This window comes from Neopelma chrysocephalum, unplaced genomic scaffold (assembly GCF_003984885.1).
Source record: "Neopelma chrysocephalum unplaced genomic scaffold, ASM398488v2 Primary Assembly neopelma1_323, whole genome shotgun sequence".
NCBI lineage: Eukaryota > Metazoa > Chordata > Aves > Passeriformes > Pipridae > Neopelma > Neopelma chrysocephalum.
In genome coordinates this window covers 491,345-507,450 of record NW_020897986.1, presented here as the reverse complement: position 1 = coordinate 507,450, position 16,106 = coordinate 491,345, and the positions used below count along the sequence as shown (strand labels likewise).

The 16,106-nt window shown below is 41.0% G+C and overlaps 1 protein-coding gene across 1 annotated transcript; it reads left to right on the top strand.

Moving 5' to 3' along the window:
* Positions 1 to 1,775: 1,775 nt before the first annotated feature.
* On the top strand, positions 1,776 to 10,404 carry LIN7C (lin-7 homolog C, crumbs cell polarity complex component). The gene is made up of 5 exons (XM_027705302.1): positions 1,776 to 1,846; positions 6,858 to 6,976; positions 7,136 to 7,207; positions 7,522 to 7,731; positions 10,199 to 10,404. The coding sequence occupies exons 1-5, from the start codon at positions 1,810 to 1,812 to the stop codon at positions 10,352 to 10,354; spliced, it is 594 nt and encodes a 197-aa protein (XP_027561103.1). The 5' UTR covers positions 1,776 to 1,809; the 3' UTR covers positions 10,355 to 10,404.
* The last annotated feature ends 5,702 nt before the right edge of the window (positions 10,405 to 16,106 follow it).

Sequence of the window (16,106 nt, the reverse complement as noted above, 5' to 3'; positions counted from 1 at the left end):
GTTATACCCTCTGAATAAATTAAGAGCATATAAATACATGTTCTGAAGTGGTCTCCTACTCTTTTACAGAAGAAACTCACACAATATGTCATGCTTGTAATCACAGTGATTTAATACAGTCAATACATCAGCCCCACAAAGAGATGAAACTGGTGCCAAACAAGAAATGTAAAGCACATCTCACATTTCACACAGGAAGAACATTAACATATGTGTATATATATACGTGTGTGTGTGTGTCTATTATAGATAAATACAGATACACAATTTGTTATATGTTATATATTTATTTATACTGTTATTTTATTATTTTATTGTGTATTTTTATATATTTAGCTGTGTGTTAGTATATATTATTATACACATTATATAATAAGATCTTATATAACACAGAATATATAGTATAATAATCACAGGATCACAGAATAGTTAGGGTTGGAAGGGACCTCTGGAGATGATTCTGCCCAAGCCCCTGCCAAGGCAGGGTCACCTACAGCAGGTGACACAGGAACTTGCCCGAGTGGGTTTTGAATGTCTCCAGAGAGGGAGACTCCACGAACTCCCTGGGCAGCCTCTCCCAGTGCTCTGCTACCCTCAAAGGAAAGAAGTTCTTCCTCATGTTGAGGTGGAACTTCCTGTGTTTTAGTTTATGGCTGTTTCTCCTCGTGCTGTCTCTGGGCACCACTGAAAAGAGTCTGGCAGCATCCTCTTGACACCTGCCTTTGAGATACCTGTATGTGCTGATGAGATCCCTTCAGGCCCAGGTCCCACAGTCTCTCTTCATAACAGAGATGCTTCAGACCCCTCATCATCTTTGTGGCCTCTACTGGATCCTCTCCAGCTGGCCACAGTCTTCCCAATGCCCCCCGGATCCCATTGGCCCTCCTGGCCACAAGGGCACACTGCCAGCTCACAGTCAGCTGGTCACCCACCAACATCCCAGGGCCTTCTCAGCAGAGCTGCTCTCAACTGGCTCAGCCCCCAACCTCTACTGGAACTTGGGGTTATTCTTCCCCAGTTGCAGGGCCCTACACTTGCCTTGGTTGAAGCTCATCAGGGTTTTCTCTGCCCAACTCTCCAGCCTATCAAGGTCCCCCCAAAAGGGAGCACAGCCTTCAGGTGTATCAGCCACTCCCCCCAGTTCTGTATCATCAGCAAACCTGTTCAGGGTGCATTCTGTCCCTTCGTCCAGGTCCTTGATGAACAAGCTGAATAAGGCTGGACCCAGTGTTGATCCCTGGGGAACACCACTGACTGCAGGCCTGCAGCTGGATTCTACTCCACTGATCACCGCCCTCTGAGCTCTGCCATTCAGCCCGTTCTTGATCCACCTCACTGTCCATTCATCTAAAATCAAAATTCACCCTGAGCTCATCTTTGAGGATGTTACGGGAAACTGCGTCCAAAGCCTTGCTGAAGTCGAGGTAGATAACATCCAGTGCTCTCCCTTTGCCAAGCCGTATGTATGTGCATACATAATACACAAAGATAGTATGTGTGTGTATTTATATATGTAAATATATATATTTTTCTGTAGATATGAGTACATAACACATATATACTCCATCTCCAGGGGACACTCGGCGCACAGAAAGATATGCCCTCGCCGTGCGGCGCTTTTAGCGTGTCCTCAGTCACCTTCAGGGATGGGGGGGAAAAAACCAGGGAGAGAGCATTTTCCCGTAGAAAACACGGCTGTTTTGGCGGCCCCGCAGAGCGCAGGAGACCCGGAGCCCGCAGGGTGCCGGCCCGGCCCCGCCCTTCCGGCAGGGCCGCGTCACTTCCGGCGGGGCCGGGCGGGCGGGGGCCATGGCGGCGCTGGGGGAGCCGGTGCGGCTGGAGCGAGGTGAGCCCTGTCCCATCCCCTGCCCTTGTCCCAGCCCCGGCCCGGCCCCGGGCGGTCTGTCCCTGAGCCCCTGGGCCGGCCCGTGGCGGGAGAGGCGGCGATGGCCGAGCTCCCCCCGCGCAGGAGCCGGGCCGCTCCTCTCTCCTCCTCTCCTCTCCCGGCTGATTCGGACACGCTTCCCTTCCCTCCCGGCTCTTTCAGCGTGCCGCTGGGACCGGCCTCTTCGGGGCTTGCTTGGCTTTATGCAGCCCCCGGAGGGTTTTTCCTCGCGTTTCAGGTCGCGGCTGGGTTTCCGGGGGGGGCACTCGCCCCGGGCCTTCTGCAGCTGAATGTGCCGAGCCCTCGCTGGTGCCGGCCCCTCCGCCAGCTCTCACTCAACCTGCCGTCTCTTTGTTTCTGTTTCTCTCGTGGGAAAACCTCATCCTGCGCGCAGCGGAATTATTAGCTCTAAGTTCAAGGTGTTGGCTGTGTGCTGGTTTACTTTTTTTTTTTTACTAGTTTACTTTGTTTTGATGGAAGACAACTGACACGTGCCAGGGCCCCTCTGCACTTGTTCCTGATTCTGCTCAACTCTATTGCGCTCTCACGTTTATGTTTCCGTCCCGTTTTTCCAGTATACAGTGATAATTTGTATTGTTAACGTATGCAGTGTGTAGCTGGAATTACGAGCGAAATAGATAAAACATAAAGGTTTTATCCCACCCATAGGTGGGTATTTTTCTGTAGTGTGTTTGTGATGTTAACCCAGGGCTTTTAAGAAACGATGATAAGTTACCTTCAGTGTGATTCTTCAGTCCACAGTAGCTCAGTGAACACACGCTTCTATAACAATGTACGTGATGGAGTTACTGGTGTGTATTTAGGACAGATAGGGATTGGAAAATGGAATTTAAATGGGGAAATATTACTGATAATTAGAAATCATGTTTTTGCAAAGGAAAATAAGTAGATGGAGTGTAAGTGATTGAATGGACTGACTGTTTTCCCACAGCCACTCCTACTGCGACCACCACCTTTCCTCGTGGTGGTAGATGCTTTTTTGTAGGCATGTGACATGCAGTACATACCCACTTTGTTTTGTTTGGTGCTATCACGTTACCAGAGAGCTCAAGTTTTTCTGGTTTTGCTGACCCTGCTTCCCATTCTACAAGTGAACTACTTGTAACGTGTTAGAGTTGGTCTGTAAATAGTGACTTATGTAAGGTCTTTGCTTCCCACTGTGCAGCTCATCTACCCTCTCTACTCCAAAGCTTGTTAATTAGGGCAGCTGCTTTGGCAGTGGATTAGTTGATCTTGAAAGGTCTTTGGAGTTAAACCTCAGGCCCCATCCTTCTTCACCTCATTACCCTGCCACTATGCTCTGTCCATGAAAACAAACAAATCTGCAGAGTTACTTAGGGAGCAGTGGAACAAAGGAGCTGTTTGGTCTTCTGGCATATTGGTCTTTTATAAGAAAAGAAGAAAAAGGGAGAACCTTATAATGGACATACAAAAGCAAGAGCTTTATTTACAGAAATAAGTAACTCTGTTAGTTGTGTGGTTTGACTGCAGATAACCTGATGATGAATCATCAGCGGCTTGAGAGTGAACATCACTATTGTTGTTGGCAAAGAGCATCAGAGAAGAGAGAGTAGTGTAGAAAATGAGCTGATTTAAAACTGTTACCATATGCTTACCAGGGCAGTTGAAACTTCTTCTGTCTGTTTTCTCCTCCGAGCTGTGTTGCAAACACCGCCACCCAAATTCACTGGAGGGTAGGAATGAAACAACAGTTAACATTTCAAAGTTATTCTTATGGTTTGGTGGTGACATGTGGTAACTCTGCGTACAGCTTAGGAATCCAGGCTATTTGAACATGAGCAGTGGAGGTGGTTAATCAGGAGTATCTATGAGGATGCTGCATTTTTCCTCTTTCATGTGCTTGGAGGGGTGACTTCTTGCTGGCTTTTTTTTCCCCACGTTCTTTTAGTTTAAATGTGTATTTTTTTCGGGATTCCGATTTAATATGCCATGATCACAAAAAATGATTTGTGAAGAACAGGCAACTGGTATAAAAAGGATGGAAAGGTTAAGAGAAAATTGATTTTTTACTTATGTATGGATTCCATTTTATAGTTTGTTTGATTTTTTTTTTTCCCCTACCTCTGGAGTTATTTCTACATTGATTCTTGTTGAAATCCAAACACTTCTGTACTGTTCATTTTGGTCTCTGGTGCTGAGCTGTAGTTGGCTAAGCTGTAGTGTTAATACTGTGAGGAAGACACCTTTCAGCTGGTCATATCCAGAGCAGTAATTCAGGAGGAAGCAAATTACATCAGCACAGCAATCAACAATCTTTTCTTGCAAAGTGTGTGTTTTGCCACTTGTTCCCAGCCAAACTAGTTCTTTCCCAAAGTGGTATTGCTGGGATGGATTGAACCCCTTAGCTTTTGACTAGTAGTGCCTCGTGCAGTTCAGCAGAAGAAAGTTATGCTCAGCTGCACTTTCAGGCTGATAAAATGGGATCCTCTCAGCAAGGCAAAGCAAAACAAAGTTAGGAACAAAGTGTCCTGCTAATGGGATCCATTGTCTGTATCTACCTGAGCAAGAAGTGTGGTGTGATAAAACATTTACTGAGTGCTGAGCATCCAACTTTCATGCTGTGTTTTACTGCTCTGAGTTTTTACTTTGTAGCAACAGTTTGGCCCTTTGATCTGAAAGGCCCTTTTTTATTAAAGTGTGTCTGCTGCTTTATTTTCATTTAAAAGGAATCCACTGTATCCTAATCACTTTTTGAAAAGCTGATTCTGTGTTCTTTTTGAAAGACACAGCTTAGTTCCCAAAACAAACCAGTTTTACCTTAGGGTATAATATGCTGTGTCATTAAATGTTTTGTGTGTTAGGAGATAAAGGTAGGAAATATATGTAATTTACTGGCAAAAAAAGAGAAATTATCCCATGGAGTTCTGGAGTCTTCATTTCTACAGCTACCCTTTGGATCAGTAGATTGCTGTCACAGTTTAAAATTTCTTGCAGTATCCTAAACAAAACTGATAACAAGTTCACACACCTTGCAGCTTAACATGGGTCATGGACCAGAGGCTCAAGAATGTCTGTGTAGAGCTGTACTCTTTATGTGCATGAAATAATCATTTGTCTGCAAACATCTGCATGTATTTGAATGATAGCTGTGTTGTAATTTATGTACTTGCTAGACTTTTTGCATGAATATATGGAGTGTTGTGAGATGGAAGTGCTGCTATTGCCATTTGATCGTTCTACTTCAAGCTGTTCAGTGGGAGACTTCATGAAATTAAGATAATTTGTACTGCTGTTGCCGAGCACAAGGATTACTAAGAATGTTAGTTATTTTTCATCATCGAGAATGTCTTTAATTTCACCAACTATTTTGGATTTAAAATGGAATACAAAATACGTGTTAGGAAATTAACAAGTGTAGAAGCATTTATTTTCATTTTGTAATTGTATAAATTGCAAATATGCATGTTCTCTGTAGAACATGGGATTAGTAATTTAGCTTTTGATATTGCTTTGCTTTAGATAACTGGTGCTTGTAAAGCTTGAAAACACCAAGTTCTCATGGCACATAGCAACCTGAGCTCTCATCTGAAATAATTTGGGTCTTGTGGCTGTGGTGATGATACTTGAGTGTTTTTCCATGAAGGGAAAAACTTTCCATTCCATGGATGACCAGTGTGTGAGGTTAAATTATACCTTGTTGAATCGACTGCAACGCCTGATCTTGGTGTAGTAGTCTGCAAGGTGTGTCTGATAATTCATGTGAGTGGACAGAACATCACTGTGGGCTGTGTCTTGCCAGTGTACTTCACCCTGATTTCAGAACATGCACCCCACTGCCTTTTCATCATGTTATGTAAGTTCTCTCTTTGTACACTTGTTTTCTGGGAGAAGTTCGTGGCTGTTGCACGTCCTCTGTGCTGATGTGGTGCCACTGAGTAGACGTGCATTCACATGAAAAATGAGTGCCTAAAGGTTAATTACAGAAAAGAAGAAAGTAATGCATTTGGGACTAGCTGTGTCCCAGACTTCATCCCTTTCTGAAATAATCTGTGCATTATTTATATAGTAGATTATTCACTGCTTCTTGACCTTTGTGATAATGAAGGTAAAATCCTTTCCGTCTGCTTTTCTGAGAGACTGTTCTACTTCTGTTCAAGAACTTGTGTGTTTCAGACTCATCACTAATGTAGCACTTTGGAAATACAAGTGAGGGATGTGAATGTATTCAACTATTGTAGAGCTGCCAAGAGAATGTCACGTTGCATTTGATGCCTGTCTTGAGTCACGCTGGTCTGGAATGAAATCCTTCATGGAGTTCAGTTTCACAAAGCAGCGTTTATGAGAATATGGACAACAGGAACTCTTAGGAACAAATTTCAAGGAACTGAAACAAAGAGGTTTGGGCTTTGGGATTCTAGACTACGGAGGTATTGTCTCTCAGCTGAGGATATCAAAAGGAGTTTTGTTGGTTTTATAAGCGCTTCAGGGGGAAAAAGAATAGGCCAGAGATTTCTTAGCCCTCTAGTAGGGAAAGTACTGAGTTCAACTAATTTTTGAATGTAAAAGGAATGTTAGACAGAATATTTGATAATACTGTAGCTGGTGTTAACAAAATGCTCTCGGTGGAGTAGATGAAATACACTACTAATATATCATGTGCATATATCAGTGAAATATTTCAGTCCAATTCAAACTTTGAGGGAAAATCGGATTTTCTTTGTAATATGCATATGGCAGTGGCAACTCCAGATATGTCACAGGGCTGGGTTGCTGTGGTTGACTTATAACAGTCTGAAAGTACAGTGTTTTTTGTAGCATTTTGTAAATACATGGTTTTATGGGCAATGAAACTAATGTGTGGTTTTAAAATGTATACAAGTGCACGCAGACAGACTGCTGCATTAACTTAATTAAAAAAAACCCAACAAACATACCTTGAATTTCCTCAGGCATTCCTCTTTACTATTGCCTTTTTGTTTTTTTCCCCAAGACATCTGCAGAGCAATTGAATTGCTGGAAAAATTACAGAGAAGTGGAGAAGTGCCACCACAAAAGCTACAGGCATTGCAAAGGGTCCTTCAAAGTGAGTTCTGCAATGCTGTAAGAGAGGTAAGTTAACATAAGCAGTTATCTTCAGTTTAAGACCAGTATGATTTCCTTTTTCCTTTTTGTGCTCAGAGCAGTAAACTGATTTTGTACTTTGTAAAAGTTCTATCTGTTCCTGAAGTTATTCAGTTATTTGCCACTGAAACCGTTTTGTCTCTAAAGGTGTATGAACACGTATATGAAACTGTGGATATCAGCAGTAGCCCAGAAGTTAGAGCTAATGCAACAGCAAAGGTAAAAACCAAATATAACTTGCATAAAATTCATTACTTTAGAAGCAGAAGAAGATTGTATAAAATTCTGAAGGATATTCTCTAGATGTCTGATAAAATGGATAAGCTTAACGGGTTATTAAAAGGGTATAACAAGATTTGTTATTTTTAAATTTCTTCTATTTTAATTTTATTCTTGGAGTTCTGCATTTTTCATGCTAGTGTTGGTATGTAGGGAATTAATCTCATTTGTCTTAACACTTAAATACTTTGAGATAAAATACATTTTCAGCCTGCTCACTGTGTCTAGCTAAAGGGACTGTTTGTGTCTCACAGGCCACGGTAGCTGCTTTTGCTGCAAGTGAAGGTCATTCCCATCCCAGAGTGGTTGAGCTACCCAAAACCGAAGAAGGTCTTGGATTCAACATCATGGGAGGCAAAGAACAAAATTCTCCAATCTATATTTCCCGAATTATCCCTGGAGGTATAGCTGACAGACACGGGGGCCTGAAACGTGGGGACCAGCTGCTTTCTGTGAACGGAGTGGTAGGAACTGCTTTTCTCTTTCTGTAGCAGTAACTGCTTGTTTCCACTTGAGGGCACACGGAGAATACACATGGCACAAGCTCATTGTCTTTTAACATTGTCAGAATAGTTTCTTTTTGCCCTCACAAAAAACAACTTGCTGAGGTTTCTGTAGAGTTGTGTGCATTGAGAGTTTTAGGCTGATGCTTTAGTTGTCTGTCTCAACTGGGAACTGCACGATGTATTTCAGCACTTCACAATCTGAGGGGTGGTATAAATGTAGTTGGAAGTATTTTGTGAAATACGAACTTCCTCTTTCATCCAAGTTTCATAATGCAGATTTTTATTAATATAGTTTTCTGCACCTTCTAAGGTAAGTAGTAAATTATGCTATGTTGCATTAGACTGACCAGATTCTTATTTTTCCCAATAAAAATGCTACTACATGACAAAAGCTGTAATGAGATGGAACTACAAGGTGATATTACCTTAAATTGTGTGGTATTTTTTTTTCCTTCCACTTAAGTGTACTGAGCTTCACAAGCAGGCTTTTTACTGAATTTTAAGGAATATAGGATTTTTTTATACCTGTCCTTTTCTGAAGAGTTACAAAAAGTGAAACAGGGAGGCTGGAAAGAGGAGATTATGGACAGGCTTTGACTTGAGGCAACTTTCAGTCAAATGCAAGGAAATATCTCTCAAACACTTGCTTTTGCTTACAGAGAGGCTCTATGCTGGCCTAAAATTAATGTTCTCATCATTACATCTGTGAATCAAATTTTATGTTAAGGCTGAGGGTCATACTAAATCCTGGGGGTGTTTGACACATGAAAGGAATAGTGACTTACTAGGCATCTTTTCTCTGGGAACTCCTGGCTAGCACAGATCCCCAGCATATTTGGCTCCTGACTATTACCTGGGAGTCCAACTGGCCTTTTCAAGAGGCATAAGAGAAATCACAGCTGTAGTGGTGCAGCTGTCCTTGGCTTAACCTTCCTGTTATTTGGAAACACTGAGGGGCTGGTGCAAAACTGTCTTCAGACGAGTCCTTCCTCACCCACAGACCCTCTTAAAGACAACAAAACCACCAGTCCACCCAAAGCTGAACCTGATCAGCTAACAGTGACTGTGTTCGTGTGCATGCAGATGTATAAATGTGTACATGGCCATTGTAAGAATACAGTGTGTGCATAAATTACTGTTGAGAATGCCAGGATAGTCTCAGAAGAATCACTGTCATCTGACGTTTACAGATGGAATCCTGTCGTCAGAATACATGGACAGGCATTTTCTTATGATTGTGATTTCTGCTTTGATAAAAATAATAAAGAAAATGCCACTGCCAAGACTGCAGGGAATGTGCCTGAAGACAGGTTTTATTTTTTTCAGGTGGGAGGTCTTGAGTGTCCTGCAGAATTTTAGGTGTTTTGGTATAACTAAACACAGAACTTTGCCATCCTTTTATTACCGGTTTTAAACCCAACAGCCTACACATCCACTTGAATAACAAAAATGAAAACATTCAAATGTATGTGTTGTCTAAGTCTGAGAGAAATAACTTGGTGGTTTTTTTAACTTTTGTCTTTCTTTCTGTGAGTAACTTCATAGTAACGGGGAAACCCTCCAATCAACAGGTACATCACCTGCCTTCTAGCTTCTAGTAGCACCAGTGGGAGGTAGGCTTGGGGTAGTCCTGTCGTTGTGTTTAATAGGTTTGGGAGAAATAAGCTTTACTGATGAAATGTGTGCTGTCCAGGAATGTATGTTTGGGTGCAGTTTTTGCGGAAAAATTGCTTAAAAATTGTGATCAGATGAATCTAATGTAGCCCTAAGAAATTCTGAGAGTCGTTTTAGGAAAATATTTTTATTCTGTCCTTCCTGAGTTGGGTTAGGCTGTTCTTAATCAGTTTAGAGGAAATTAACTTGAGAGTTTATTAAGAGTTTACTGAGAGACGTGTGGTGCACTAGGATAAGCACCACGCTGCAGGTTGGCTGCCCCACTGCAGGAACCCGGTGTTCTGTCTTGTCATAACGCAGGGTGACATCAAGAAAGCAGCATTATCTTGCAGTTGTCTGTGGCAGCTCACTAAGCAAATTGAGGGTGGCTACTGAATTTAAAAATGCATGCCAAAAGAAGAAAAAGAATGTTGAATTTTAAGTAAGCATTCTCCTGAAGTTGTTGATTTTTAAGTGTAATTTCATGATTGACTCGCGTTATCCTTGAAGAATTTAATTCTTCAGCACAAACCTAACCAAAGTTTTTGTGCTGTTTTGTTAATGCTAATGAGTGTATTTATCCTCATCTCATTGGTTTGCTGAAGCATAAATCCTGAACGTGTGTGACATGGTCCTTGTGCAGTCTTGAAACTAGAATACATGTAAATAATTATAAATAATTTGTTTATATAGAAGTTGTACAAAAAAGAAAAAAAAACCATTTTCAGAGTGTCTTTACTAATAACTATACTTAATGGTTTATGCTTTACAGAGTGTGGAAGGTGAACACCATGAAAAGGCTGTGGAACTGCTGAAGGCAGCCCAAGGAAAGGTTAAATTAGTTGTACGATACACGCCAAAAGTCCTGGAAGAAATGGAGTCAAGATTTGAAAAAATGAGATCGGCAAAACGCAGGCAGCAAAACTAACCTTGTATGCAATAACTTAAAGAGAAAATATATTCCTTTTACATATTATAGTTTCTTTGTGACTCAGTTGATCCAATGCCTGGGCTACAAAAAACCCCCGTCCTTTTCGTAGAATCACGGAACGATTGAGGTTGGAGGGACTCCTGGAGATCCAGTGCACCACGCCCTCAGCTCAGAGGAGGGCCAGCTAGAGCAGGTTGCTCAGGACTGTGACATGCTGGGTTTTTAAGCATCTCTGAGGATGGAGGCTCCAGAAGATCTCTGGGCAGCCTGTTCTAGTGCTTTGCTCTCCCTTACACTATGAAAGTCCATTTTTTAGTTTAAATAGAGCTTCCAGTATTTCCACTTGTGCCCATTGCCTCCTGTCCAGTCACTGGATTCTACTGAGAAGAGTTTGGCTCTTTATTTACTCCTCCCTTTCAGGTGTTTACAGAGGTTGGTAAGATCACCCCTGAGCCTTCTCTTCTCCAGGTGAGACAATCCCAGTTCTCTCAACTTCTCCTTGTCTGTAAGATGCTCCAATCACTTAATCACCTTCATGGCCCTTCCCGGAACTCGCTCTTGTAACACCCCTTTCTGTATTGAACTGGGTGGCCCAAAACTGGACCCAGCACTTGTGTCTCACCAGGACTGCCTGCTGGCAGTGCTTTTCCCAGTGCAGACCAGGAGACTGCTGGGCTTCTTCCCTGCAAGGGCACTTGGTGGCTCACAGCTTCCTGCTGCTCTGCGGGGCTGCTTTGCAGCTGCTCAGTGCCCCAGTCTGTGCTGGTGCATGGGGTTATTTTCCCCCACGCTGGGTGTAGGACTTTGCACTTTGCTGAACTTCATGGGGTTCTTGTTTGCCTGTTTCTCCAGCCTGCTGAGGTCCCTTTGAATGGCTCGCTGAGAGCGTGATCTGTCCTGTCACCCGGGTTGTTCATGAGAACAGACAACAGTTTGGACCCCAGTCCAGGCCCTGGGGTGCATCAGTAGTGACTGGCAGGACACTGTGCCACTGATCACAAACCCTCAGCAGTTCCAGAATGTTTCCAGTCTCCACGTGTTACACAGTTTAAGAGGAATGTGTACTTTTAAAATGGCCTAAAATACCCTGAAAAAACATATATGGTGATATTTCTATTGATTTTTATTTTTTTTTAATGTCTCGTGTCAGACCTTTAAGCAAGAAAACGAATTTACCAAGTTTTTCAAAGGCATTTAGTAAGACATACTGGTACAATCGGCATCCCTTTTTTCCTGTTCTCTTTTGGCATTGCTTAACATAGAATCTGCAGGGGTTTTTGCTGAATGACTTTTGGAAAAAAAACTTATGTAGCAGTATTTTGGCACTTTTCTTAAGAATATGTTGTATATCGACTATAAAACCTAATCACAATCTACTGTGTAGCTGATAATGATACCAGATTTTGTAATGTTTTGGTGAATACATTGTTTTTACACTTCTGCTAAATTGTAATTCATTACTCTGGAAATTGTATTACCTCTCCTGTAAATAATTTACAGTTGGTGTTCTCATATAATGATTTTGTAATAGCCAACATTTACAAATTTGCAACAATCATTCCTGTAACTTATATTATTTTGTACTAATTTTAAAGCAGTTAAGGGGAAAAATATGACTGTCGTATGCAGCTCTGGATTGACTCTCTAGATGTATTTTTATATTGAGAAACAGAAGGTATATTAATGCAGTGCAAAAGAATTCCAGATGTTTCCCTGACTTTCTGCTGTTTAAAAGAATTATTCATCTTAATTGTCATACCTCTCTTGTCTTTTCCTATCTTCTGTTGTAGTCTTATCTACACACTGAATGTGTTGGTCCTGCAGTAGTTAGTACCTAAATTACTGATTGTTATATTTATAAGAGTAAAATGTTCTGAGTCTTATATGCCAGGTTACTGTGACATGTGAACTTGTCTGGGGTTTTATTACTGACTGCTTCTGACTTGGAGGATTCTTGTTTGTGCTACAGAAGTGTTACATCACCACTGCTAAGTAAGGACATCTCCATCTGTAAGCAGTTGATGTCTTATCTCATCCATGCTTGGTGGTGGCAGGGGTTTTGTGTGCCCTCTTGGAGAGAATTTCTGCACAGAGATCCACTTTTTGGAATCTACCAGGTTTGATGCTGTACTTGTGTAGTTTAGGTTTGGGGTTTGGATTTGTTTTGGTTTGGGTTTTTTCGAGCTTCACCTTTTGGTGTATATCTAGGATTAACTTCGTTGTCTACTGGGTGTCTGTTCACTTGTATGGCAGCTCTGAGTGCTTCCTGTTAGTAATTTGATTTTAGAGGCTTAAACTGAAAAGTGCAGTTCTTGCTGTGTGGCTAATCCCCAGTCTGATTTCACATGGGGCAGTATGTGAAAGGAAAAAGGAAAAAGCTGGTGATCTGAAAATGGGAGCATGAAACTTGTGCTTTGTCAGGTGAGCTATTCGAAAATAAAAAAAAAAAATGTGATTGCTACAGGCAAGTGAGAAATGTGATTGCCTTCTGCATGTTTGTAAGCATGGTAAGCCTGCTTCAAAAGAAATTTTGAAGATACTGGTAATTTGAAAATTCAGTATAAATATTTATCAGCTAGATGACATTGAGCACTGAATTGCATGGTTCGTTATGTGTCATAGGCCCCTTTCAAAAGGCCTCATGTTACTGATACAACCATGATGTTGAATTGTATATTTTTATGGAACAACTGATGTTTAAAGTATTGAGACCAAAATCATTAGTTAGATCAATTGTGGATGTGTTTTAATTTAATTGTAAATTAGTAGAGGTTTGTTTTAGAGCCATATATAAATATATATATAATATAGAAAGGTATGGATACAAGATAGAAATGTGCATCTTACAACCTGTATCCCTTGTGTTACTGAACAAAGAGGTGTGTTTTGTTACTCTAATGAAATACTTACTCTAGTGCAGCTAGAGCTGTTAAATGCAGTAGCATTTTCATTCTAAATTGTGAATTGAATCCAAATATGTAGCATTTGGATACAGTTTGTCAGCTACTACAAAATGTGGGGAGGTGTATCTGAGCATATAAATAGTACATGTAGAATTTGATAAAATTTGTTTTTTAAATTGCAATAACGAAAAAATGAATAACAGACAACTGGTTGTCATCTTTTAATACTATGAAAACCCTTCAGTAATAAGGAAAGGGTGGATTAAAATACGCCAAGAAACTTGATCTCTGTTACTACTGAGCAGTGCCTGTACTGTGTTAATATGCAGTCCCTACACACTTGGCATACTTGGGTATGCAAACAGATTAAGAAGAGGTATCATTTCTGCAAGTAACTTCTGCATCTGTTGCTGCTGTGAGGGATCTTTGGTTTTATCGACAGAAAAATAAAAGTTAAATCTCACATGCGTTGTGATTTGTGTGTTTTTCTTCCAGCTTTCCATTCTGAGTACAGGTTTCAGACTGCTGTAACCTCCAGGGCATGACATGAGCACCCTGCAGGGGTGTGGGTGTCCAAAGAGAAACTTTAAATCTGTGACAGTTTGTTCTCCCCATCGTTTATGGATCTTCCGTTTCCTACCCTGGTGTTTACTGATTTGCTGGAGAAAATCAGAATGCTCTAAAGTATGTATAGTAACTTGGACTTCCTGCTTTTTTGAGACCTCCTTAGTCTCAGCTACATAAACTCGTTATTCTCAATCAGATATTATCTTTTAATTGATGCAAGTATCTCAAGTAATGAGATGCTGAATTTCTGTAAGTCCTTGTTTAAAGAACTTGTAAGATTGTTAGAAAAATGTGCCTGGAGTTAAGAATTGAGATAAAAGGTAGGAGAAAATGCTTCAGTTCTGAATGTTAAATAAGGGGGGGAGTGGGGTTTTTTTGTTGTTGTGGAGGGTGGTTTTTTTTGATTGTTTTTGGTTTTTTTAGGTAGGCTGGACTGTGAATTGGAAATAGATGCAGAAATATTTATGTGAATATCTGATGTAGAGGATTAATAATACTCGAACTGGAAATAAAAAAAAACAAACACATTTTCAGTTTTATTTTAAAACCAAAAATTTCCACGGCCTGGCTTGTGCCGTTGATGTGAGTCAAAAAGCAAAGTGCATCGTCAAAGGAATTGCAATGGTGCAAGGAAAGAGTGAGACTATATAGTTGGTGGATAAACATTGGAATTAAAGGGAATTCCAAGGTATAGAGCAGTGTGGGTTTCTGTGATTCTTTGTCTTCTAAAAGCCTGATGAGAAGTTGGTTTCAGAGCAGAGTCTGGGTTGCAGCACTCTCTTTTACAGGGAAGTTGTCCTTTTCTTGGAGAGTCTTGAGAGGGCACACTCAACACAAGACGTCTGAAATTCAGAAGTGTGCCTCAGGATAAAATTGGCAGCTAGTTCTAGTGATAAAAAAAAACAAGAAAACTGCAACAAAAGTTCTAGGGAAGCCTTTTAAAATTAAGTTAGAAATAATTTGAAGTTTTGATGTGCTACTGTTTCTGCTTGCTTTAGAGACACAGGTTTAGAGTGACAAAACCATGAAAAATAAAACAAGCTCTGCATCTCTCACCCTTGTTGGCTTTTGTTGTGTGGTCCTTTGGTTGGTTGGTTGGTTTGGGGGTTTTTTTTGGTGGTGGGGGGGAGATGAGTAAATTGGGTATTTTGTTGTTAGGTTTAAAATAAAATCTGCTGCTCTGACACGTGCTAATCATCTCTTCCCCACTCCTCAAAAAAAAAAAAGAAAAAGGAAGGAACCTTGTCACACATTGCAAGGCTTAAAAAACTGGATCTATTAATTCCAAACAGAGCAATCCTCATATCTCTGTATGACTTTTGTATCTGTTTAGTTGTATCATTTGCTATATTGATAAATCCTGTCTATATAAAGAATGGCTCCCCTTAGTATAAAAGCTGGAGTTAAGATGGATACATTCCAATATTACTGGGTGTTTGTGTTCAGTCTTTCAAAACCTTATATGGAAATTGTGTCCTGTTGAGAAACAGTGATATTTGAACAGTCATTTTCTCCTTCTATAGTAAATTTTCATGTCCCCTTCCCCCCATTTTTTTCTAAATAGAATATTTTTCTGTCTGGGTAATCTCACTGGGTAGTACAGAAGGCAAACACGGCTCTAAAAGTTACTCAGGGTTTTGTATGAAGTCACTGATTTTTTTTTTTTTTTACATCATATCATCTGTTTTTGACACTCAAGACGTACTTCTTTCATGTTTCTTTCTGATTTCTCCTTGCTTTCTAGAAAATAGGTGGGGGGGGGAAGAAAGGGGGGAACCTGGGGAAACAAGCGCCGCCCTCCCAACCCGACCAAAACCATCCAAAGGTAAGTCCAAGCACCTGTGCCTGGTTCTTATCTAATCACACTCTGCTTCTCTGCCTGAGCAGTACAGCAGCATTGTCTGAATAAAATCTAATCATTGGTGGAGACTGGATGGCTGACAGCAGGGAAATAAGTCACCAGGCCTCTCACCTACTTCAAGGGGCTGTAAGTAAAAGGCGAAAGTTAGTGATTTATTGTATTCCTGGCATTGCAGCAGCACCTGGAAGTCCTAGGTTTGAGTTGGGGTTTGAAAACGGCCACTGTTTTCTGTTTGTTTATTAATTTCCACTCTTGGAAATGAGAGTGAGATGCAGTGGCCTACTTTGCCTTCCCGTGCCGATACAAAAATATGGGAAATAAAGACCAGAGCAGCTGAGCAGTGTCAGAAAGAGTAATTAAAATACATGTGTATGAAGGACCTTGAGAGACATCCAAGGCTCGTGTGGTTTTAAAGACT

Bases quoted from the DNA above. Each gene is read 5' to 3' on its own strand.
- LIN7C (XM_027705302.1), top strand. From the start codon at position 1,810: ATGGCGGCGCTGGGGGAGCCGGTGCGGCTGGAGCGAG. The intron at 7,208-7,521 runs GTAAAAACCAAA...TGTGTCTCACAG, and splicing joins GAGCTAATGCAACAGCAAAG to GCCACGGTAGCTGCTTTTGC. The intron at 7,732-10,198 runs GTAGGAACTGCT...TATGCTTTACAG, and splicing joins TGCTTTCTGTGAACGGAGTG to AGTGTGGAAGGTGAACACCA.